At 43.9% G+C, this 25,288-nt stretch overlaps 1 protein-coding gene across 1 annotated transcript in view; it reads right to left on the bottom strand.

Annotated features, from left to right (window-relative positions):
* The window catches only part of LOC147730243 (multidrug and toxin extrusion protein 1-like), a 574,971-nt gene that overhangs the window by 214,423 nt on the left and 335,260 nt on the right, over positions 1-25,288 (bottom strand). Inside the window, exons 9-12 of the mRNA XM_086955004.1 lie at positions 21,482-21,579; positions 16,653-16,766; positions 16,492-16,559; positions 5,924-6,032 (exon numbers count right to left, since the gene is read on the bottom strand). Coding sequence (XP_086811130.1) covers positions 5,924-6,032; positions 16,492-16,559; positions 16,653-16,766; positions 21,482-21,579 — 389 coding nt within the window. The remainder of the gene's footprint in view (positions 1-5,923; positions 6,033-16,491; positions 16,560-16,652; positions 16,767-21,481; positions 21,580-25,288) is intronic.

The following is a 25,288-nucleotide window of genomic DNA, read 5'->3' as shown; positions in this document are numbered from 1 at the left end:
AGTAAGTTTTGTATGGACATATAAGTAACCTACGACATTGGACCCTTTTAGCATCAAGGTACTTTGATTGACTTTCACTTTAAACAAAGTGTTTTTTCTTTTTGGTGGAAGTAACACGTATGGGAGGCACGTTGTGCTATCTCAATAGCCAATATTTAATACAGTCTCACAGCAGATAGCTATTGTTCATCCAGATACTGTATGTGAAGTGAAGGGGAGATAAGGGCAGCAATGCCTGGGTGAATATCCTACAGGTGGACAGGCAGGTGGTTTAACATCTGAGCAATATTGTGATTATATTAAAATTGTATTTTACCCCCCATACGTCTTAACCATTATTGAGTGTATTATCCTGAACTTATTCTTGAAATAACTGTACATTAGCCATATTTCTTTAAAGTTGTTTTTAAATATGGGTAAAACAAAGTGTTGAGCCACAGTTGGGAAAATACCTTCCCCAGATAAGTTGCAAACGTCACTATTAAAGTATATCACGGGAGCGATGGGAGCCATTGAGAAACCGATTTTAACAGTTGAGGAATCTTTGTTAATAAATGGGGAAAGTGAAACGGCAGCGGTAACAACAGCCCACGTCCTTGTTAACGTCTCCAATACCCTTGGAGGTACAACATTAGGGAAGGATCCTAGAAGGGAGATTGAAGGGTATAACAAGGCAAATGGTGGTATACATGTCAATGACTCTGATACTTTTGGAGGCACAGTGCAGAACTCTAGGAGGGAGATCAAAGTGGAAGGGCTAATAAGGTAATTGGTTGCACACAATATCAATCTGACTGTGTGTCCTCATTTAAATCCAATTCACCGCCACCTAAATGGGTTAAAAAACCTTGGCCCCACTGTGTACGCTTTCCAGCAGAGATTTAACATGGAATAAAAAAGAAAATACTCAAATACAGGGATCAGCCAAAACAGAAATAGGCAAAAAAAACTCACCCAGACCCCAATTATAACATAATTCTTGGAAAATTAGATGCCTTTGCAGAGGCATTTAACACTCTTGATCTGTGAATAGCATTATAGGGACAATACAATCCAGATTAAGGAAAGTAGAAATAAGAACAAATTCTTGCCTGGAATCTTTGACTATTTTCTCTACAGGGCAAAAGGCTAATGCTCCACATAACACAGATCCCTTCCCTGTATCTGAAGCCCCAACTGAAACTCCAATCGAGAGCATAAACTAATAACGCTGCATCAATAGAATCCACCATATGCCCCCCTAGTAATGCAGGTACCAGAAATAAGAGAGGGTCGGGGGGAGAGGGTAAATATAGGAAACAGTGTCTGGAATAAAAGTGACACCAGAATGGTAGCAGCCACTCTAGTCATTAGCAATCAAGTTGAAGTTGAAGAGCAGCAGAACACATATCTGACCGCTTTGACCTCCCTCAAGCAACAGCAACATACATGGTAGTTTGACCAATGCTCCCCCTTTGCCTATAAATAGTAAGGAGAAATGCATTGCCTGAGAAATAAGTCTTTAAATTGGCTGGGCGCCAGAACAGGTTTAATTGACCATCTATTTAATGACTTCAAGATGGTAAGGAGAGTCAAATGGGTAGGGAGAGGGAATAAAAACCAGAGTGGCGACTGTGTGGTATTGACCTTTAGAGCACCCCAGTTGGTAAAGGCAGTCCTGAATAGGACAGGGTCGACTAATATTTACAGGAGTGGAATATCCTCCCGCCCTCTGGGTTACCTTTACCACCCCAGATACCCAAGAAATAGTTTACGCTCCACAATCCAGCTTTGAGCACAGATAGAGGTTTCCAAATTTTACAATCCCAATTCATAATAGGTTTCAATGTCTATCCTCGCTGGATGGATTGGATTGACTCAAGGGGTGGGGCTTCCTTAAGTGGAGAGGAGAACGCTCAAAAAAGTCTTGTCACTGAAAGCCCTCCTGACGGCATTATTCCACGACAACACATGAAGTGACCTCTCGGAGACAAGAAAGAGTCCCCTAACTAGCTAATAGTAACATGCCTGTCCCGCCGATATGTACCCACACACAAAACTGAACTTCTTGGTTGCCTGTTTTGGAATGTGGCAGGCTTACGCAGCAAGATCCATGCCACAAAATGGCTAGATTTCATAGGCAACTATCAAACTATTCGTCTACAAGAGACATGTCAGAGGCTATTCATATAAACGGGTACAGGTTCAGCTATTCCATCACGGCACAGGAGGGCAAAGGGGGGCCAGTGCACCTATGTATTGAATACTTTACAATTTAATAACATTGTCTATGTTACAGACAACCCACACTATCAATTAATGGTATGTAACTCAACAGGCTCTGTCAGTTTAGTAATAATCAACTTCTATAATAATGCTACCATGAGAGTAATTACTAAGGTTGTACAGGAAATAAATAGTGATTTAGCTGGCAACATAAAACACACAATGATATTATGGGGGGATGATTTTAATAAGCATCAGTGTAATGCTCAGTCTGGTAAAATGTGCAGAATGATATATACAGACTAGAGGATGAAGAACAGGCTCATTTCATACATAGCATATATGGTGATAAGAATAATGAATTGATGCATAAATTAAATTTGACATTTGTAAATTAAATTTCTACACCTTATGCTATTGGTAAGGAAACCTTTAATGGAGGAACTAACTACAGTATTATCGGCCATGTCCTACTCTCAAACCGTTGGGCTGGTTTTACGTTATACTTTTGTACACACTCAATCTCATTAAGTGACCAATTTCCACTGAGCCTGCAAATATAGTCCATGCCTTTTTTTTTAAACAAGGGCAAGATAAAATCATTCCCTAGGCAGAGGGCATTGAACTGGCCCTGTGCAATGGTTACACCTTGCGTTGGACACAGATCATCCCGGAAGATTTTCTTAAACAGTTAATATACAAGGATAAAGAAGAGTTTGCTCTATCTTTTAAGGACACCACTCTCCACAATGAAATCATTGCGGCCTTTCTGGCTATTTCAGAGGGTGTAAAGTAGAGCTTCTTTGTCAGTAGAGGGAAGGTAAAAAGGGGGGAAATGGGTGGTTTGACGCTTTATGCAGAGACAAACTAAATATGAGAGTTTAATCGCTTTTCAAACTTCCTCCATTCCTCCTTTTTCTTTGGAGGAAGTTAGCAACACGATCCAAGCATGTAAAAACAGCAAAGCCCCAGGACCAGATGCTGTCCCAGCTGACTTGTTTAAGGATAACATCGACTTGTGGGGACCTTTGCTGACTCAAGTACTGAGGGCCAGTTGTGTAGAAGGTTTTCTGACATTGTGGGGAGAATCAATCATTGTACCCATACATAAAAAAGGAGATTGCTAAAATCCAGGGTGTTACAGGCCAATCTCCTTGATTGACTCACAAGTATAGATAGTGGGATGCATAATCTTGGAAAGATTACAGTATTGGGCTGAATCACTTGGCAAACTGTGAGACCTGCAATACGGATTCCGTCTTGGGATTGGGATGATAGAACAGAGCCTCAATCTAAATGTGTTAATCGGGAAATATGTTAAGATTAAAAAGGGGAAGCTCTACCTCGCTTTGTCGATCTTTCATTAACTTTTGACTGTGTAATACATGGCATACTTTGGTCAAAACTGAAAAATATGGGAGTGGAGTTGCCAATCATTAGATTTCTGTGAGACTTATATTCGGGGTGTAGAGCCAAGGTTAAATACGGTGCTGGTGGAGAGTGCCCTGAAGTTTTCGGCTTAGAGAGAGGGGTGAGACAGGGGTGCGTTCTGGCCCCCTTCCTGTTTTCATTGTACATAAGCAGTGTAGAGGAGGATCTTGTGGCAGCTTCTAAAGATCTTCCAAAAATAGGTATGTGCCCTGTCCCGGCCCTCCTCTACGCTGACGACACAGTTCTCATGCCCCGCACTCCATTGGCCTTACAGTCATTGCAAGAATGATGATGGATTTAACCCAGATCTGTGACTGGGGGTGAGTGACTGAAAAGTGTCAGTGCTAAGTCCATCATCTCCTTGTGTTTGCCTTTGTAAGTGCATTAACCATAAAATAAGAACACCAGCAAGTGCTTAACAAGAAAACCTGACAACTAGCAATTTATTTCTAACATTGAGAACTCACAGTGTCATCTACAAATCCATTTACTATATCAAGACTATCACTGACACAGACAATTCTGTTTAGTGCAGTCAATTATTATGCAAACTCACTTCCAGTCTTCATCGCCGCACGTTACGTAAACATATCCAAACACATCCGCTACTACTTCATTGGCAAATCAATAGCAACAGAAGGCCAACCTTTCGAAACACCTCCTCAGCTCCTTAGCTCCTCAGATCCCTGGCATCATCCTATCGAAATCGCATTCCTACATGGCACAACTTCGGGCTCCTCCCAGTAAATGACCTTATCAAAAGAATCCCTCAAAACACCCTTGTATGTCAATGGCATACTTCTATTATCCTTTATTAAATTTCGTATTTTGATTGTAGGCATAATCAACACCACACTCATGATTGGCACCTCCCACCTTCTCTCAAAACTAGATGAATAATTTATTTATTTTCTAATCAAGTATTGGGTCCCCAATATGTTATTCTTGTTCTTAATATTTTCAACCTCAAAAGGAAAATCTGGAGGTGATCTACTGACTGAGCAAGCATCCTTCACTATCATGCCAATGACACACAGCTATATCTCAAAGTATCACCCCTGAGATATTCCACTTAAGGTATTAACTACACATCATACAATCACAGTTTTTCCCACAATCAACACCATCAAAACAAAGTCCACTCTTATCATTAGTACCCCAAGCTCAGACCTTTATCGTAGACTGGATCGACAATATGCGCCTTGAATATTTCTCCCCCGCCCTCTCCTTGGGGCTTCTACAATTATCCCTGACTCTCATTAAAAACATATGAAAAAGAAAGACCAGGGGTCCTGATATCACCTAAGGTTCCTGAGCAAGAGATAATGCTTCCTTTCAATGTACACATTTCCCTCCACAGTAGAGGCACTTGCCCTCTGGCATCCTTCCACGGCTTCAAGCAAGGAGATGCTGTTCACGTCCTTATTTGATGGACTACAAGTACCTCTCCAAACAAAATGCCTTTCTATAAATGTCAATGGTATGTTAAATGGGCATAGGTTATTGGTCACCAATGCCTATGAGACTAAAATAATTACATCACAAAGAAAACAAGCCTTCTCCTCCTCTGCCCTAGCTTCTTCATCAAATGTTCCCACAACCTTATACTGCCAATCAGTTCTGGCCTTCAAGAAATAATTAAATACCTCCTTTTTTCCTGTGACCACCTTCTCTGTACACTACTGGTTATCTACCACGTTTGTAACTGTATTAGTTTTCACCTTCACTCACGGTACCTTCCTTAAATCTTTGTAAACATTAGTCTGTGTTTGTGTAAGCTGGATACATCAGAAAATATCCCTATTTCCTTGTAAAGCACATTGCTGCTACATTGCTGCTTCTTCGGTTTAGCATGGCGCTATTTAAACAACCCAATAAGATAGAGGTGGAAATTATACTTAGATATCGCATATAGACATTCGTCAAGAGCTTATAGTTCATTCTAGCCAAACATATCCACCATTCAAATTGTTTTTAGCATCAGGCTACAGACACAGTCACTGATCACCGCACTGGGCACTGACATATCAAGGATAGTTACAAGTTTACCAACTGTGCTATTGAATCCACATTTGTTTTTGCTGTGACATAAAGCTGTGTCTATAATTTGGGATACATTGATTAATAACACCACCATGATACATAATGTTTACATTAAAGACATTCATGAAGAATGCAAACCAGGCGGGTTGCATTTACTAATGATTGCTTTTTTAATGCTCAAAGGCGAGAACGTGGACCAACCTAAACATCATGTGACACTATGATGATTTTTCATTATACACACCAGTACAGTATAGAGCCACCAACGCAGAGCGTTTTGCCTGCTCTTCATTTCCAGCCCCCAAGGCATTCCCAACTCGGACACTGGCAGCTACACTAAAGCCATATGGAAGCTGGAAAACAAAAATACAAAACACTGTTAGTCTGAAATTATGAAGACCAATACAAGACATGAGCATGCGAGGTGTTGAGTTTTTTAAACAAGAATTAATTTGGCTGGGAATTACCTGTCCCTCAGAATTATCGATACTGAGAAACACAGACAGAAAGAGATGAGTAGCCCATCATCTAGATGTGACAAAATCAGGAAGAAATTAAATTAAACAAATTAGGAAAAAGAAAACGCAGATATACGCGAGATTCAGAAAAGAACATTTTGAAGAGAGGGAAACTGAAAACAGTGGGTGCCAAGTGTCCCAGAGCAGTTCGAACACACCAAGATGAAGAAGTGTGAAAGAAAAGGTATTACTACTCCACTTGGACAAGTTTTTCTTTGCATTCCTGTTCTAGGATTCTTCATGAGCTGTGCTAGTCTCAAGGCCACCTTTGGTACATGGTATTTTATTTTATTTATTTATTTATAAAGTTTTATATAGCGCAAACTAGATCCTGAGGGATATCAGAGCGCTTTACAATATGATGGGAGGAAAGAGAAAAAGCAATAACCATTTCAAGTAGGAGGGAGAATAAAAACGGGAAAAAAACAGGAATGGTCGCATAATACAGTACAGTTACACCCAGGAGGGTAATGCAATGCACAAATGTGTGCGGGCAGCAAGGGGGAGTCACAATATGCAGTAAGGGGGAGCCGTAACAGATGAAAGTACAATGGTAATAGGGGCAATGTCAACGGGCATGTGAGTCTATCCCTATTAGGGTAAGAATGTGTTCATTAGGAATCTCTTGGCTTCCGCTTTGAACGCCATTGATGAGGAGATTCTATGTACTTCTGGTGGAAGAGAGTTCCATATATTAGGGGCAACGCCGGAGAAGGCTCAGTGACAACTTCTCTTTTTGTGAAGGATGAGTGATTTCAGGAGGAAGGTGGAGGCGCTTCTTGAGGCTCTAGCACCACAGGATAGTTTGAGCTTTGCGCAAGGTATGTAGGAGTGTTGAAGTGAAGGGCTTTGTGCGTAAGAACAACAATCTTTAAATGAATTCTTGCTTCGTAGGGCAGCAATTTGAGGGATTTTAGGACTGGAGATACAAGTTATTTTCGTTTGGTGTCTGTAACCAGTCTAGCTGCAGCATTCAGTGAAGCCTTAGTAGAGTCAGGGCGTATTTGAGAAGGCCACAGAAGGTAGCCTGCTTGAAATCATTTAGAGGAAGGAAAGGTTTGATATTTCTGAGTGACCTCATCAGGTGGTTTGCTCCTTTACATACATTGCTAATATGGTTTTTCATGTTCAGGTGCTTGTCCATTGTGATTCCGAGAGACTTGGCTGAGTCTACGATGAGAGGAGTGCAGTTGAAGGCAGTGAGGTGACTCAGCCAGAGGTCTAGCTTGGGGATGAGGTTCGGAGGGGAGATGAGCAGGTTCTCTGTTAACGAGTTTTGAGTAAACATTAGGGTAGTATTGAGTAAGATAATGTTTTACGGGGATGACATTTTCAGGTATAGTTGCGTGTCGTCCGCATACATGTGGAAAAGAATGTCCAAGGAATTTAGAGAGCTTGAAAGAGGTTCAGAGAAAAGGTTGTAGAGGATAGGAGATAGAGCGTACCCTTGCGGGACCCCCATGAGAACATGAGAGGGCTGGGAGAGAGAGTGATTTGCCTTGATTCTTTGTGTTCTGTTATGTAGGAAGGATGAAAACCATTGTAACACCTGATCAGAAAAATCCATTCTGTTATGCTGGATGGATAGGAGGTTGTCATGATTAACTGTGTTGAATGTGGAGGAAAGGTCAAGGAGGATCAGGAGGCAGGATTCGTTTTGGTCAAGAATTTTTAAAATGTCATCCATAACGTGAGTGAGAGCCGATTCGGTGATGTGCCCCTTCCTAAAGCCGGATTGATGCTGGTCCAGGAGTTGGTAATTCTCTACATGAGCACAAAGTTGGGATTGCACATATTTTTCTAGGAGTTTGTCTAACGGGGGGATGTTGGAAATGGGGCGAAAGTTATTGATATCAGATTTGTTAGTGTTAGGTTTTTTTAGTATAGGTGTTACCTGGGCTGCTTTTAGGCAGTCTGGGATTGTGCCTTATGATAGAGAAGCGTTAACAATCCTTGTCCAGGTGGGGATGAGTGAATTCTTGATTTCTTTGAAGATGGAGGGGGGCAACGGGTCACTGAAGTGGTTGGAAGGGTTGATGTTCTGAAGAATCTTGATGATGTTATTTTCACTAAATGGGGTAAAGGTGCCCCAAGATGCATTGTTCTTGGAGTTCATGGATGTCAATTTACGCTTTTCAGAGGAGTCAATGGGGGAGGTAACACTGGAAGAAGATTGTAGAGCCTGCTTAGAAGCGAGGTCAATGGAGATGAGTTGTGATTTCTCAGTGAAGAAAGAGGAAAGTTCATCGCAAGAGGGAGGGTTGCCGCCAGGATCAGAGTGGTTATGAGCAGAGACTGATTGATGTTTAACCAATTTGAAGAGTTTCTTGGTGCGGTTTGCCATTTAATCCAGTTGGTGTCTGACGTAAGCCACCTTAGCACTCTTGATTTGTTTGTTGTAGAGGCTCCTGGAATCTCTAAGGAGTTTTAGTTGGTCCGAGGAGGGATTGGCTTACCAGGAACGTTCAACTGCCTGTTGCGGCGTTATACCATGGTTTGGATATTTTTGATAAAGCATTTTATTGTTGGAGTGGAGGAATATTATCCATGATGTTGGAGACAGTCGAATTGTATGCGTCGGTGAGGGATTGCTCCTCAACCATGTCAACTTGGGAGGAGAGGGCTGATTTACAGTGGACAGCTAGTTCGTCAGAGTTTATTACTCTTAGGTCCCTTTTCCATATCTTTGATTTCAAAGATTGTGCCTTCCTCATCAACACTTTCCTGTTAATATTAAAGAGGATACTGTGGTGATCGAACCAGTCACATGGAGTAATGGAATCAATGGTGATAGTCTGCCCTTTAGAGATGATGAGGTCTAAGGTTTCTCCTTTAATATGAGTTGGTAGGTCACAGTGCTGAATCTGTTCTTGATCATAAAAAAAAGATTGAATGCAAGATACAGCGGGGTCATTGGGGTTAGACCAATGAAGGTTGAAATCACCAAGGAAGATTTGGGACACCGTTGAGTCAACATTACTAGAGATGATTTCCATAAGCTGCTTAATGAAAGGGAGATTGGCTCCCGGGGGGTGGTAAAAGGTGTAAAGTTTGCAAACCGGTAGGTTCATACTTGATATGAGGAGACAGAGGTGTTCACAGGAGAAGGGTGTCGCAGAATCTAAGTGAGAAATGGAGAGTGAGTTCCTGTTAATACAGGCTAGGCCACCACCCTACTTCAGAGCTCTGTCTAATCTAATTATGTCATGAGTGGGTTCTACTAGGAGGTCTAAGATAGGAGTGGACGCCGAATTTAGCCAAGTTTCAGTGAGGATGATAATGTCTAAATCATTTTGTTGGATGAGGTCGAAGATATCGGAGGCGTGTTTACTGGTTGATCTGCAATTAAGTAGTACACATTTAATTTGAGGTGGAATTGGGTGGAGGAGTCTGGGTGACGTTCACATGGATGAGGTTGTCAGTATTGCTGCATCTAAGATTGCGAGGAGGTTCTCTGTTCGGGTTAGAAAGGATGTAAAGTATTTATCTCAGGGGTAGATGGTAGATTTGAACAAAGTAGAGCCAGAGTTGAGAAAGTCATGTGGATCAATGGTCGCAGGGTGGGACTCAGATCCTCTGTGGCTGGCGGGGGCGTTGGGTAGTGGAATGGATTTCGGGGTAAAATGAGCTAGAGGATGATCCATGTGGTCGGTATCCCTAGTGGACGCTCTAGGTCAAATCGCAGAGGTGAGGAGAGAGGTGATCATGGGGAAAAGATCATTTGAGAGGGCTTTCAGTTCATGTAGCTCAGAGGTGAGAAGGTGTAATTGTAGATATATATCATCAAGGCGTGCAGCCAAGTTTGAGTGTTGGGCGAGGGCAGGAAGAGGAAGGGGAGGGGGAGAAGCGAGCGGCATCAGGGGGCCTCGGTGTAAGCCTGTTGGGCCCTGTGAGGGGGATCGATGCCCAGACTCTAGTCTGGTATGTGGCAAAGTTATAGGAATGGGGAAGGGGACGTCATCTGTTAAAAGGGAAGACTGTAGGACTTGAGGGAGCCTCTCCATTCTAGAGTCATCCTGTATCGGACTCACAGTCGGTGAGGAGATTGATCCCATAGAACCGTCAACCAGCTGAGAAGGTGTTCTAGTGAGTTGACATAATCCGAATCGGGATAAGGTGGCTATGGGATCAGCAAGAGGAGGTGTGGGGTTTAGGGGGAGTACTGGTTGAATTGGGGTCAGTGGCTTTGCTGTTAACCGCTTTTCTGAGAGTTGGGTAAATATTGGCCATTCTAGCTAGGTTGATGTTAGAGGCTTGGATTAGGATCATACCATTATTGTAGAGGGTGATAGTGGTGGTGACTTTGAGAGTGGACGAGGGAGACCTTGTTAGTTTGAGGCCATGTGTGGAGTTCTTAGATCCGGTTATACGAAGCATTTCGTAGAGCACAGTTCGCCAGCAAGCCCGTTTTCTAGTATAGACGATGAGGTCATTTACCAGAGAACCTTTGCTGGTGCAGAAGTAGTGGTCTGAGATTAGGGTTTCTGATCTAGCTTTGAGTATGCAATGTTTGTATTTCTTTGCCGCATTCTTGGAGATGTCAGGTGGGGAATTAATGATGAAGGAGTTGGAACCATTGGGGTCGGACTTATTTCTATTGTGAAGAAGAGTCCTAATTGGGATGGAAGCCAAGAAGAGGAGAATAAGAGGGTGGGAGAACACAACATTAATCCTGGGTCTCTTAGAGGAAGGTTGAGGGGGGGTAATGGTAGCCCCTTGTGAGGCGCAGAGCTCTTGCTGTGCAATATTAATGGCTAGGGCCCAAAATTCATTACGATCATGGCATCCCTTAACTCGTCTCGGCTCTAAAGACTTGAAATGGTATGGTTATATGCAACCTAGATCCCTTGACTGTGATTGAGACAGAGTGGGTTGGATAGCAGGTTATTCCATAAGCATACATTGCTGGTGCCAGACTCTTAAATAGGCAAGCATTTGCAATGTAATAAGTCTCACATTGGTGAAAGTTAGAGCCATTGCGATGTAAATCACAATGTATTCTACTTATGTTTAAAGAGTGGATATATGTGTTGTGCAGTGGAAATAGGTGGGTTGGATTGAAATTGTTAATTGTGGAATTGTTTGTTGTAGGCTAGTGGGGTGTGGTGTTGATTCGTGTAGTGGAATTATGTGGTGAAGTGTGTTGTGGAAATATGTGGATGGTAATTATGTGGTATGTATAGTACTGAAATTATGTAGAATGGGATTGTGTGCCATGAAGTGTAATTATGTGGTTTGTATTTTGTGTTGTGGCGTGGAATGTAGTAAAGTGGAGTGTTGCTCTGTCAAGGCTCGACCTAAACAACGGCCAACCAGCTGGCTTTGGCCTCACACCCCTGGGGCAACGGCCGATTACCCACTCTGCCAATCCTGCGCTGCTCTATAGCCCCTCTCTCAAATACATTCCATGTTTTTAAAGCGCTGTTAAAGGCTAGCTTTACTAATCCACTTAGCTATCCGCATAAAATTAAGATCTGTTCTTTGCAGCAGGAATATTAACCCTCTGCACTACTTAAAACTGCCACGAGACAAAGCTCTGATCTCTATGTTTTTAAATAATAAGGTATTGCTATACACAGTGCCCCTTCACCCTGTAAGGAAGCAACACCTCCATGTACTATCTTGAAAGCATAACACCACAACAGAAGCACGCTCTGAAGCACAATATGCAAAGTAAGAGAGATGCTCGGCCCTCACCGCCTAACCGAGGGCAAATGATTACCTGCTGATATACAATCTGTACAAAATGATGATGTTTCACCAACATAAATGTTGATTTGAACCCTATACCACCAGGGCATTAAGATGAAGCGTAAGTGCTCCATTACTTCCAAATACAGACTCGTTTTTGATGTCAGTGAGCAATTTACAAGGTCCTCTGTAAGGTCAACAGTCTGTAGCTAGCTCAGCGATTTGTGTCTGACCCGTTCCTATTAGCGTATATAGAGAAAGCTGCCTTCTTTTTTACCTCCCCAGAACCTAAGATAATGCTCATGTACTAGATCCATTTATGGGTAAAGTTATCCTGGCCATTAACATAATTCCAAAATGCAAGCTGTCCAGGTTATTGCACTCAAACATACAAGAGTGTAACGTGAAGCTGCTGGAATCACTGGAATGGCACTGACTTGGTGGGAAAATAGTGCTGCAAAAACCGCTTGGGTTTATCCTCGCGCAGTAGCATGCTGACTATCCGTAACCACGGAGACGAGCAAGAATACGAAGACACACTGCGCAGAAGCGAAAGTAATGCGTAGCCGAGCCCAGTTCCAATATTTGTATACTGAGAAAAGGGACAGTCCTCCTCACCTGACATATTCAAAATATTTGCGTACCGAAACATTTCTCAATAGGTTATTTGCATGTGATTTGGGTGTTAGTTAGCAAGACCATATCTTCCTACATAGTGTTTTGTAAATCATAGTCAGTACACTTCTTAAAATATCTTTAATGTTATATATTTATTAATAATGTCATTTTGATAAAAGTAATAGCACACATACTCTAATTGATTTTTCGTATTGAAATATGGTTACTATGAATGTTTTTATATTGAATTTTCCCCCTAAACTCCTCTACGAAGTTCTATTTGGTAATGCACACTACAAGATGTCCACTTTGTTTGCTAAGTGAACTTCATAAACAGTATGTCTTCGATGAAGGGGAAAAATAAAAAGACTGCAACTATTATTAATAATCAGACATGCAGGGTAGCCCTATTGTTCAGCACGTCTGCATTGACTGCCCATTCTTACTGGATTATAAGGCAAGGCGCGTGCCGTCTGTATAAAAGTAAAAGCATGGCATCACGTGCTGTGAAAAGTTAAATCAAATGATATGGGGTGACAATGGAAAAGCGGTGGGGGTGAGGGAGTTGTATAAGGTAGCGTCGCCAGCACAGCTGCTGTCAGGCAGCGCAGGGAAGGGGAGTATAGACAGCCTGCATCTTCCAGCAGTGCTGTTTGGAAGCTTCTGCTTTACTGAAGTAGTCCACAATGGAACAATTAAGCAGGTACAGCGTTAGAAAACTGTAGTTCACTGGTGCTCCTGAATAGCAATGACAACCAATGAGGAGCCACCAAAGAAGACCGATGCAGGATCAACCAATGGTCAGCAGCATACGGAATTTCCCCTTTGTAAAGTGATTACAGCAGGTCTTGCAGACAGCGCATGGGCACTGCCAAGGCACGACCTAAAAAAATGCCGGGATTGATTGCTGTAGCTTTCAGTATGTCAGGTCCTACTCTTTCTTGTTACAGTCCTTACATATTAGTTGTGAATATTCCCCAGGAAAGAGGAAACCATGCTTTCCTTTCAATCTAATTTAGAAAGTTTTTAACCTGCATATCAACATAGTAGCGTGACCTCAGACAAGTTGGTTGAATGGTTAGTATCTCAGTTTATCCTAAACACATCAGCTCCTTTCTGCTGGCTAGTTCATCGAAAGAATTGTACAACTTTGCACATCTTATTTTTCAGCACTCTGTATGTAGTATCTTAATCTTTTTACTTGATTTTTAGGATGCATGATTAATCCCTAAGCATGGATATTCTATAGTAATTGTACTATTGAACAATTGTACATTATTTAGCATAATTCTCTCTGAAGGGTTGCCACAGTTTACTTATGTATGATGCTTTATCTGTTGTTACTTCGTACATCATGATTTCTTACATTGCTGCCAGATTTTAAATGTCTTTATATTTGCTCAAATGATTGCTTTAACAGAAATGTTTAATTACTCCGTATTTTAGAATGAAACTTCCAAAAGAAGCATTACTACCACTACTTAGTGCTACTAAATATAAATAAAAAGTCACTTTTAGTGAATACAGGGTGATCACACTTTACAGATTTAGAGCTAAATGTACAAAGTGTTTTATCTGGCCATAAACTAGTAAAACTCTTTTACGAATGTACTAAAACCACTTGGAAATGATTACTCATTTGCTATTTTAAAGTGTCATGTTCTGGGCATCCTCTCCAGATAGCAAATCAGAAACTATGTATCAATTGTTTGTGAACGAGATTCCGGTCATATAAAGAGGTGATTAATTCGGAAAGGGGAAGGGGTCTCTTTGGAGCCCTTCCCTTTGGGAATAGCGGTGCCAGCTTCAGGGGGAGTAGGCCGTGTTTCAACCAAATATTAATTAGACTGGCCATTCTGCGACCTCCTCGAATTTCTTCTTTTGCGAACCAACAGTGCAAGTATTAGTACATAGGTTTGCATGCAAAGAAATTTCAGGAGGGAAAAAGTTGTTCTTTAATTTGCAACAATTTGCAACAAAAAAAATGTTGCAACCAGTACTATAGTTAATCTGGCTCTTAGCTTGAATTTATACCCTTAATTCCATGGAGAGCTCCTTAATTCCTGTACAGAACTGGGCTCCAAGCAGAGACAAGCGCAATAGTACATTACTAGTTGAACATGCTCTTTTATAATCCCTCAAATAGGATGGGGTTCATTTTTTAAAGGGAAAAAAGAGCAGGGAAGAGAAGACAATACACTATCTTATTGCTTCCATTTCACTTTTTTTCTATTTTAAGTTTGGTTGAAGTAAAAGGATTGTTTCCTTTTGGGATTTCAGTTTTAACCTCCATTTGTGTTACATATCCTCTCAGTGACCACCCACACCAGGCCACTAGAGTTCTAATATAAATCTCTAAGTGACTTCACTGTTTTTATTGTGAACAACTGGCCCTTTAATAAAGTCTGTTGGGGCACAGTTGTGATCTTTTATTACACTATCCTTTAGTCACAGATCACACACATCACGTTTCATCACACATACCCGCTCCGCTGCATTTACAGGCGTTGAAGCACACAGGAGGGGATAGTCGGCCCCTCCTGTGAATGAACCCCATGATGAAGCATGTCACCACTAGGGTGAGTGAGGGTTCTTTTAGAAAATAGTTTTTTCTTCTTCTTCTTCTTTGTTTTTTGACCACACAATTTAGTTTAATCACTGTGTTTTTCCTCACTAAGGCATATTGTCGTTTAGAAATTCACAAGAGTAGGCTCTCTTTTGTTGTTAATAAACATATCCTCTCAGTGACATCTATTAACACAATGTTATGTCCTTGGACTCTGCCGCTTTTGTATGAGAAATGACATCAATTGATGTTTTCGTCATTTCCTGCCTGCCACATTGTGGCCTCTGAGACAAACTGTGGGCATTCAAGATTCAAGCGACATTGAAACTGCTGTCCCTTGCTTAGATGGATTTTATATGTACAATCCTGCTTCTGTCGTGCTGCTACACTATGCCATGGGGAAAAGAAACAGCCCAATCTGTCACTCTCCTCCCTCCTTCAAGTCAGGCGGGGCAGTGCGCCACATGCACCCATGGACCAATAGCCCCTGAAATACATTTAGCCTAATTTAAACCATTTCTGAGTTTGAAATAATGACCCTTGATCCAAAGCTGAATTGGACTCAGAACTATGAGCTGACAGCACTCTTTCTGCGTGCCAAATGGTGTTAAATGATCCTGGAATGCATTCTACATACATTTGTAAATGAAAGACACCAGGGTTGCCTGGGGGTGCAGCACATGGCTGTCCTGCAGGCATGCACCTCCGAAGCATACTCTGTGCGGATGGGGCCTCGCCTCCGGTTTCTGGGGTAAACGAGGGCAGCAGGAGTCAGTGCTCCAATGCTGGTGGTTGAGATGCACCTCCAGATAGATGATGAGCGGGGTTGTTTCTAAAGGCAATAAGAAAGACACTAGCTGCAACCAACTGAACTCAGAGCTGCTCCTGCCTTCGTGCTGTGTCGGTGATGCTGATGCAGCAACAAAGAGTGACAGCACATACAGACACCAATATCAGTCATTATCCCCAAGAGCTACAACAAGAATGAGCCTATGAGGAACAGAACCAGTGATTATTATCATTGTCTTTGTAGTAATGCAAAGACAGCATGAAACGCAAGGAACTGTTACAACCGGCATACATTACTTCCATTAGTGCTCACCTATAGAGACTGTGAATGGAAAATGTACATCCGAAAAATAACGTGTGCTGGTCCCAAAACGTGAAGAACAATGAAATCAGACAACATCTGTAGGGGGCCCGCCCAAAAAAAAAGCCAGTGGCCGAAGAGAGCAGGCCCAAAGCCACTTTTGGCACCTTATGTTTGTCTATTTGTAGTTTGTGTGTTGTGTGGTGACACTTTCAACCAGCAGAAAAATCTGACTGTAGCCAGAGCTAAAGAAAACGTTAAGCAACAGCATTGTGAAGGCAGCTGTCATGACACTCTTCTTTACCAGTTGTCGGTCCCAAACCTCTTACCATGTACGCAACAGTACAAATTTGGTACATTACAGATTGTGCCCCAAGCTCTGTCACACTGATAAGACCTGGAAAAAAAAAAACATGAGTGCATTTTAAAATGGAATATTAAGGGAAAAAATTGTAATCGAATTAATGCAATGGAAATATTTTATAAGCACCTGCAATTAAGCTCCCAATTTCATAGATCCACCATTCGAAACACAGAATCAACATGCTAGGTACAGCCAACGATGTAAAGGGACCCCACTCCTGGAGGCACTCCCAAGACCAGCCTGCAGTGACAAAACATGATGCAAACTATTAGTACAGGTTAAGAATGATAAGGCGAAGGTCTCTTTGCTGGTTTTATAGCATTAACTACAATTTTTCTCCTTTGAAGTGGCTGCGCTGTAGTTGCCACCACTATACCACGCTATTAATTACTGTACAGCACCTTCTATCAAGCATGAGCCCCGATATGTCACATGCTAGAAATCCTCAGGGACTTTGCCCAGGATCAAGCATAGACCATCAAACATCCTTACTTACTCTTCAAAGTATAGATCATTGAAGATGGGAAAAAGCATAGACCATGTATTGAAAGTTAAAACAAGCAGAAAAATGTAATCATTTGAAAGCGTACTGTATCTTGAGGACAAACCCTGGGTTCTGTCTTAGAATGAATTTAGCAGAAAAAAGCTCAGAATAAGGATGACGGATAAGCAAAATACAAACTTTTTCTTATATCCATAAAAAGTAACTGCCGCTAAAGAAATAATTTCCAAAAAGAACGAGTGAAAGAAATAATTTCCAAAAAGAACAAGCGATGGAAAGAATGCAGAACAATGTCATACATTCACCCGAGTACAGAGATCTGGGCTAAATCCATTGTTTTTTTGCTCCCCATGCCATTCCAGTTTGAACCTAGCCATATGCAAATCAGTCTTGACCCTGCTCCCTATGGGAACAGTCCAGCCCAAACTGCCAGGCCAGGTCCTCCTTGGACTGGAAACAAGCATCCTAGGACTGGTTTCGGGGTTTCACCTCTCATCAGCCAGGCTAGCTTGATTTCATTGACATGGAGAGCATGTGACCCACATCTGGATATGCCCATCCCACTCGAAGTGACAAATGCAAGAAGAACAATTGATGGCCAGAATGCAGAACAATGTCATATGTTCACCCCAGTACAGAGATCTGGGCCTAAATCCAGTGTTCTTTTGCTCACCATACCACCCCAGTTTAGACCCAGCCATATGCAAATCAGTCTTGCCCCTGTGTCTCATGGGAACAGTCCAGCCCGAACTGCCAAGCCAGGTCCTCCCTGGACTGGAAACAAGCATCCTAGGACCGGTTTCTGGGTTTCACCCCTCATCAGCCAGGCTAGCTTGAATCCAGTGGCACAGTGAGCCCATATCTGGGCATACCCGTCGAACTTAGGGTGAGAAAGCAAAATACACAGATGATGGATGGAATGCAGAGTAAATCAAACATTTACCCCCAGTCATGAGATCTGGGTTAAATCCATTGTTCTTTTACTCACCATGCCACCCCATTTTAGACCCAGCCATATGCAAATCAGTTTTGACCCTGTGCCTCCCAGTCCTGGACAGGAAGGGGCCTGTGTAGGCAAACTTGACTTGAAAAGAAGATTGACAGTTGGGACAGGAACTAGGCCCACCCCTGCTTCCTGCACCCCCAACCACATGGGAGCCCTTGTAATTCAATTAGATGAGGGTCTGGAAGAGAAGTGTAGGGAAAAGTTTGCCACACCTGTGGGTTGGGTTAGTCAAACCTGAACGTCCAGGACAGATTTTCTCCATTTTGAATTTTGTGGAACAGTGCTTTCTAGGACAAGAATATACTCTTTACCCCATTGGTCATGGGTGTCCCCCTGCTCGCCAGCCCAGAAACTTGGATAAATATGGGGAGTTGCCCAGCAACTCATATTCCTGCCTGGTAATATCAAGAGAAGAAGGACTGTCCTACTGAATCCCTGGTCTGCACTACAAGAGAACTGCACCTATAAGGACCCACCTGCTGCACACTTTGGGCTTCACAAAAGAGCACTTTGCCTTGCTTCAAAAGTTTAAGGAGTTGACTCCATGAAACTAACAGGTACAGAATATCTTTAAGAAGTCACCTGCATCAGCTACATCAAGATAAGCCCACCTGGCCAGCTTCAACTGGAGTTTAAAGGATTTGACCAGCTACATTGTGAGAATTCTAGTCCCAAACCTCCAAGAGGAAAATCAGAGCTTCTGGACCATTGGCTGTTGTTGTGGACCCACAAAGACACAAAAGAAACTTCTGTAGAAGACGGACAGCCCTGCTGTACCCTTGGACTGCACGAAAGGGGACTGGACTCATAAGGACAGCACCTGCTATGCTCACAAGGCTTCAAAACACAATGATAGATAATTTTGCCTGTCTTAAAGGATAAGGAGTGGACTCCCTGATCAGCAACAGGTAGAAAAGTGCTGGAAGCGCTACTTGCAACATCAACAATAAGGACAAATCCAGCTGTCAAGCTCCACCTGGATTTTACTTGGATTGACCAGGTGCGGTGTGGGAGTTGTAGTCCCAGACCCCAAGATGCAAACAAGAGCTTCTGAACACTTGACTTGTGCTGTGGACCACTTTTCTGCATCAAGAAATGCTTCTGAAAGTATGAGTAAAAGTGTTACATTGCAACAGTCCGAACCCTTCACTTTGTCCCATTCCAACGTGACCTTTTTTAACCCTTTGAGCGCTATTTGCTCCTAAGCGCTAGTTTTACCTTTAATCTTTAAAAATTCATATCTCCAGTTCCCTACATTTGATGCTTGTCATTTTGGTGTCTTTTTATTAACACAAATATTTCATAGTTTTATAAATTGGTGTTTTACTGTGTGTTGTGTCTTACTTATTTACTGTATTGGTATTTTTAAATGCTTTACACACCTGTCTCGTAAGTTAAGCTTGTCTGCTCACAGCCAAGCTACCAAGGGTTGAACAAGGATTATTTTTTGAGAACTGACTGGGCCTTATTTATGATTGTGGTGTTATTACTAAGTGCTGGTACCTACATGTCCTTACTAATAAACCACCTTTCAACAGTATTACAAAGCCAGTGGAGGGACAGAGGAGGAGTGAGGATGGAGTGAGGGAGAGACAGGGGGGGGAGAAGGAAAGATAATTGACAGCAGGGAGAAGGAGAAAGGAAACAAAAGGAGAGAGAAGATGCAGGACATGCATACCCATCAAATGTTAATTTATAAATAATATATAAACTCGAAGGTAAGCATTGGCAAAGCCGAAAGCTACTAGCTTTGCCAATTCGTTTAAGGGCCTTATTATGTCCATGGACTGCCAGACTCCCGGGGGCATGGTGATGGATGTCCAGCCACCGCCACACAGGCGGTCCGAGCACTGTATTATACGTTTGGTGGTCAGACCACCATTTGACTGTCGCAAATGCTAGGGAGTCATGTTCCCTGGTGGTGGCGTGACGGTTAGGGACTCAGAATATGCTGGTGCTGCTGCTGTAGCTCTGCCGTGTATATTTTGAGTTTCCAGATTGCCAGCCTTACATGGCATGTAAAAGCAGGCAGTGGGGAAACAAAGGGGCCTGCAGGGCCCCCTATGCCCCATCCAGGAAGGTGACTGCAGGGGGGATGATAAGCTGGAAGAGGATGCTAGGACCTGGTATGCTTTGATGTTGGAGGTCCCCTTGGAGATTGCCTCTGATACGCAGCGATCAGAGGGCATACAGGTAGTCCACACCGAGGATGGCTCAGAGGAGCAACATACGGATGCTCCCGTAATAAACGTAGAGTAATCACTCAGTTGTATAGAGCGATGGGGTGAAGTGACCTATGGCATGACCAGAGATTCTTTATATGTGTGCCCGGGGGATTGTTTAAGATATTTTGTTTTTTGGGATTTGTTTATTGAGAAATCTAAACTGGCTATATGCATTGTACAGAATGGAGATGCAGATGCTTACGATTAGTATGCATTCCTAGTTTAAGAGGTATTATTCCTTCTTGTATATTTTTTCCGTTCCAATCTTGGCTACATGTCAAAAATGTTTGTAGTACATTTATTGTTATTTTATACGATTGATCTGAAGTGAGGGATTGCGGTTTCTGTAGAGCCAGAAGGTTTGAATCCTCAATAAATAAAAACATGTTTAAAAGAAAAAATGTGGTAAACCATGTGGGACAGAGTGTTTTACTGCATTGTCATGTGGTGTGTTATCAGAAGCCTTTGGCGGTGAATATCAATCGCAGTATTTCCGAGGTGCCCACATAACTCCATGTTGCCAGATTTGTATCGCTTTCCAATGCGGCAGACGGAAATCAGTCATCCACTAGATAAGCAAAGGTTTATCCACCAAAGAGACAACTTTGGCCATCAAAAGAGTCATATGGAGAAACACTGCAGCATAAAATCTACCAATGCCCATCACTACTGGCTGAATTTCAACTAGGATCAGTGGGCAACTGAAAGAGGTCAATTGAGGTTGTCCATATATTTGGCCTCCTTAACACACAAGTTATGGACCCCCAAATCACCATTCCCTGATAGTCTGTCGCTCTTTACGATGCACTCTTTCACAGAGGTAACTCCACTTGAAATAGGGGCAGGGAGGCCATTTGTGATTTAGCATAAGTGGCAGAATTACCTTTGAGCATTAAAGTAAAATAATTTGGAGCTGAAGGAGTGGACGCCGGTGGAATATCTGCCTTCCATTTAACACTAAATAGAGCAGATATATCGACAGAGGCACAAAAGGTGTATCTGTTAGTTTCATGGTGGATTCTGTTTTAATGCCCTCCTCTAAATCCGGCCCTGTACCCCAGAAATGGAAGACGTTTATATTATTTCGCTTATGACACATTTCTACCTCAACTGTAGGACTTTCAATGAGCTTGTGAGTGCACCTTGTTTGTAAACAGTCTTGCTGCTCCCAGAATATGAAGAGTGTTGAGAGATGAGATATTAAGAACAAAAGGCAACATACCTCCCCAGGTCAGGACATGGAGTTTTCGTGTGCGGATGTATAGAAAAAGGAAAGTCGACAAAGAGATCTGGGAAATGGTGTTGGCCAAAGCAGACCCCCTGAAAGGGAAAAACAGAAATCAATTTAACTTCTATTCAATGAGAAAGTTTTTTTCCTCTGCATATACCCATTCAATAAAGATCTGGAGAACGGTTGCACGACAACCGATTAATATATACCACAACTGCACTATCAATCACCCTTCTTTTCGCCACTGCACTAAATAATGTTCTGGGCCCTAGGCCCACATGCTGGACTGAATGACCACACGGATGCCAAAGTAAGTTACTGAAACTAGCCATGAGCACGTGCACCTGGGCCCTTTTATTAATAGGCTCACGAAACTCGTGACACCTGTGAGGGATGCGTGTGGGGGTGCAAGTGTGCCCACTCCCATGGGAAGTGGCTACTAACTCTGTGCCTGTCGAGACACTAGTACATGTCTCGCAGGACACAACATTCCTCCCATATTTTGGTCTCTAGTCCAACCTGTAGGGAGAAATTACAATGAAATGTACAACACAGGGTCCATCAGCTTCTCGGGTCAGGCATCCAGAAGATAGCAGATCAGGACTGGTGACTACGACAGTAGCAGGACGATCTCGGCGGGCCCCTCATCATTTAACCTGTGTGATTCAAGACACGAACGCTTGCTTGGAGATGTCCACTCCACTCTAGTAACATGCCGGTGGAAGCATGCCCTTTGGTCCCAGGTGGCTTCCTTTCGCTGACATTGTGGATGGTATGTGGTGATTAACAGTTCATTAATTGGGTGCGTCAAGATCATGGTGGGAGTCCATAGTGAAGGTTCACTGGGTTTTTCTGGATTGCCTGAAGTCTCTATTAGGCTGTCTTGCTGTGTCCGGTGACTTCTCGTGGGGCAATGTCTCTTCCAGCTCTCCCCTCTGGGGAGGCCCTTTGTCGCGCTTGCCACAGGACTGCTGAAAGGCTGCGATTGGGGCTGCGTATGTGCCAGCTTAGCTGCAAACCACTGAGGAGCCAGTAGCCAGTCTCTCGCACAAGCCTCAAGGATGTATGGGTTTTGCACAGGACATGCTCTTGCTGCCGCAGTTCAGGTGCAGATCAGGTTAGCAGGTGGCCTCTGAGTCTTCTTGTTGGCTAACGTGGCAATAGCGTGGGACTCCAACCTATGGGTATTCGAGATGGTGTCAGTAGATGCACTTGATGAGGACTGGCGTGGTAGCATTGCCAGCCATGTGGTGAATCGGGACGACTGTGAGTGACGACTTGCCTTAATGGGTGTAGGCGCCTAGTCTGGAGTCGATCACCTTAGGCAGGGATTGGCCAGGTAATTCCATGTTCTCTGGGGAGGTACTTTCATTCGTGTACATGGACTTCTTGGGCTGTTGGGACTTTGATGACAGAGGAGTGATGAACGCGCTGAGGAACGTACGACTGGAGACTCAGTTCACGCAGGCTGTGCAGCTTACTCTCGGACTCCCGCTGTGCGGTTGCCAGTTCCTTCCCGGGTTATCCCCCTCTTCCTTTGCTATTGCTGTGTCAGGACTCACTCCTGTTGTAGCTTGGGTTTCCTTCATTGTCCGGCCCTGCCACTCACGACTTCCCCTTCTGACCTCAGCTTGTTATCCGATTCTTGGTGTAGAGCCCCGGTTACACTTCCACGTTTCTTGCTGAGTGCGGTGTCATGCACATGGCACTGGTGACTTAGCTGCCATTGGGCCTGGACATCGGGTTTCAATGATGAACTAGGAGAGGAGGTTTCTGGATGAACGTCGTAGCCACTTGACTGCCTCTTCAGAATCTTCTCTTGCACCTCTGCATTTGCGGTCAGGGGCAGGGATACCGTTCGACTCCAACTGCCGACACTTGGGGCTGGACGATCTCACTGTGAAGCGATGGAAGCAAAGCAGTTTGCGCTTGCTGCGGCTTACGTGTGGTTCTCCCTTGGTGCTGTCACCAGGGCCTTCGGTCCGCCTTGGTGGCTACCAGGTGTCTTTGGAGGTGTTCTTGGCTTGTGTTGCTACGAGTCCTTGTGCTTCTCCTCTCGTTGTCTTTGACGCACCTGCGTGTTTCCAGCTCTTCTTTGTGACACGATTTACACTCTTCTTCTTCCGGTGCAGTGACATGCACCATGTTCTAACAAGGCCAACGGGCCTATTAACTTCAATGGTCTCTGGACCATTCAGGCGAACCTTCAGTCGCTCTTCTCGGCTGCATGGCGGGCAGCCACTCATCTCGGGTGCTCCTTCTTCAGGCAGCTTCTCAACGCTCGTACTCCGGGTGTTCCCTCTCCAGGGAATGGCTTCCATGGGCAGTGGTGAGCTGTGTTGGTGGTTGGCCACTGGTGGTGTACGACTCCTCTCGTCAGCCTTGGGTCTCTGACGACTCCTGCTTGAGGCAGTGTGTGGGAGGACACTGTGCTGCGTTTGGCCCCTTCCGGGCTCCGTTGCTGCTGTGGAGATGTATGAGATCTTACTGCTGGTTCCAGCAGTGCTTCTTTCCTTTGGAGAGGTCTGTTTTCCCTTCTGGGCATTCATCTCTGCGCTGGCGCCCTTCTGGGTGCAGGCGGCACGCACCTCGGACTGCGCGTTCTTCTTTGCTAGGGCGGCCTCTTCTGGCACCGGTCATGCCTGCTCTTTCTCCTTGCGGTGATGGTCGTCCACTGCCAGGGGCATGTGGTGCACCATTCGCACTAGTTGAGGCGTAAGAAAGGCGCTGAGGTTGCACTTTCCATCAGTCTTTCCTGAGGCTCCTTTTGGGGTTTAACAGTCTCACCCTTCTAGACTTGCCTCTAGTAGTGGTGGACGTTTGCATAATGGGGACGTGCTGCGCTGTCTTCTTTTCCAAGAATGTCGCTTGTCCACCTGCGGCCTCTTCTCTCTGGCCAGCATGCATGCAGTGCTATACCTCTACCTAGGCTTGCTTCTGTGGTGGAGTGCTGGTGGCTGACTACCACTGCAACCCCCTTTCTTTTTCAGGCTTTCTGTAGAGTGAACAGTCTCTCTATGTCAAACTGACATGCAGTCCATGGGGCCACGTAGCACTATCTTGAGCAGTTAATTCCTGTGGCTTTAGATCCTTTGTATGCACTGCTGCTTTGAACTGCTGCTGTTAGGTGTTTATCTGGCTGGGCGTCATCTGTGTGCTTCAGGCAATCTTTTCTGTGCCCCCAGTTCTGTTGCACTTTATTCTATTTCAGTGGGTGCAGGTCTCGTGCAGCTGACATCTTCATCAGGCAGATCAGAGGTCCTGCCGGGAGTGCTGCCTTTCCTTGTTGGCACACCTAGCTTTTAGATGTGTGTCTCCCATGGGAAAAGACCTCCCCTTCCTTCATTCACCACATACCCTTTTGCAGGCAGGAGTCTAGTGGCCTTTTTTCCAGGTAATGTCTGTGGTGCCTCGTATGCTTTCTCTGTGGTATAGGGAATGCTTCAGGCGGTGGCTGGAAATACCGGGCTCTGTGTAGTGAACCACCAGCAGGTGGCGCTGCATCTACCATTCACAGGCCCCAACAGCTTTGTGAGGCCACAGGCCTGCAGCTTTCATGTGCAAGATTGGAGCTCATTGGCTGTGGGCTTTTAGCAGAGGCATGTGCGAGCACTGTGAGCTCCACGCTGGGCAGCAGGGCTTTTGAATGTCGCGCGGTTGGACTACAGTGTTTAGGAGCTGCTCAGTGGCTATGCGCAGTGCTTTGAACCCCCACCAGGTGGCACTGCAGTGCTTGCAAGGTTTCAGCAGCTACCTTCCTTCGGGCACCAAGGGATACGAGGAGGCCGGTGCGAGGAG

Source organism: Lissotriton vulgaris, chromosome 2_1, assembly GCF_964263255.1.
Source record: "Lissotriton vulgaris chromosome 2_1, aLisVul1.2, whole genome shotgun sequence".
NCBI classification, from domain to species: domain Eukaryota; kingdom Metazoa; phylum Chordata; class Amphibia; order Caudata; family Salamandridae; genus Lissotriton; species Lissotriton vulgaris.
The sequence above is the reverse complement of the archived record's forward strand: the minus strand, read 5'-3'. Positions and strand labels throughout refer to the sequence as shown.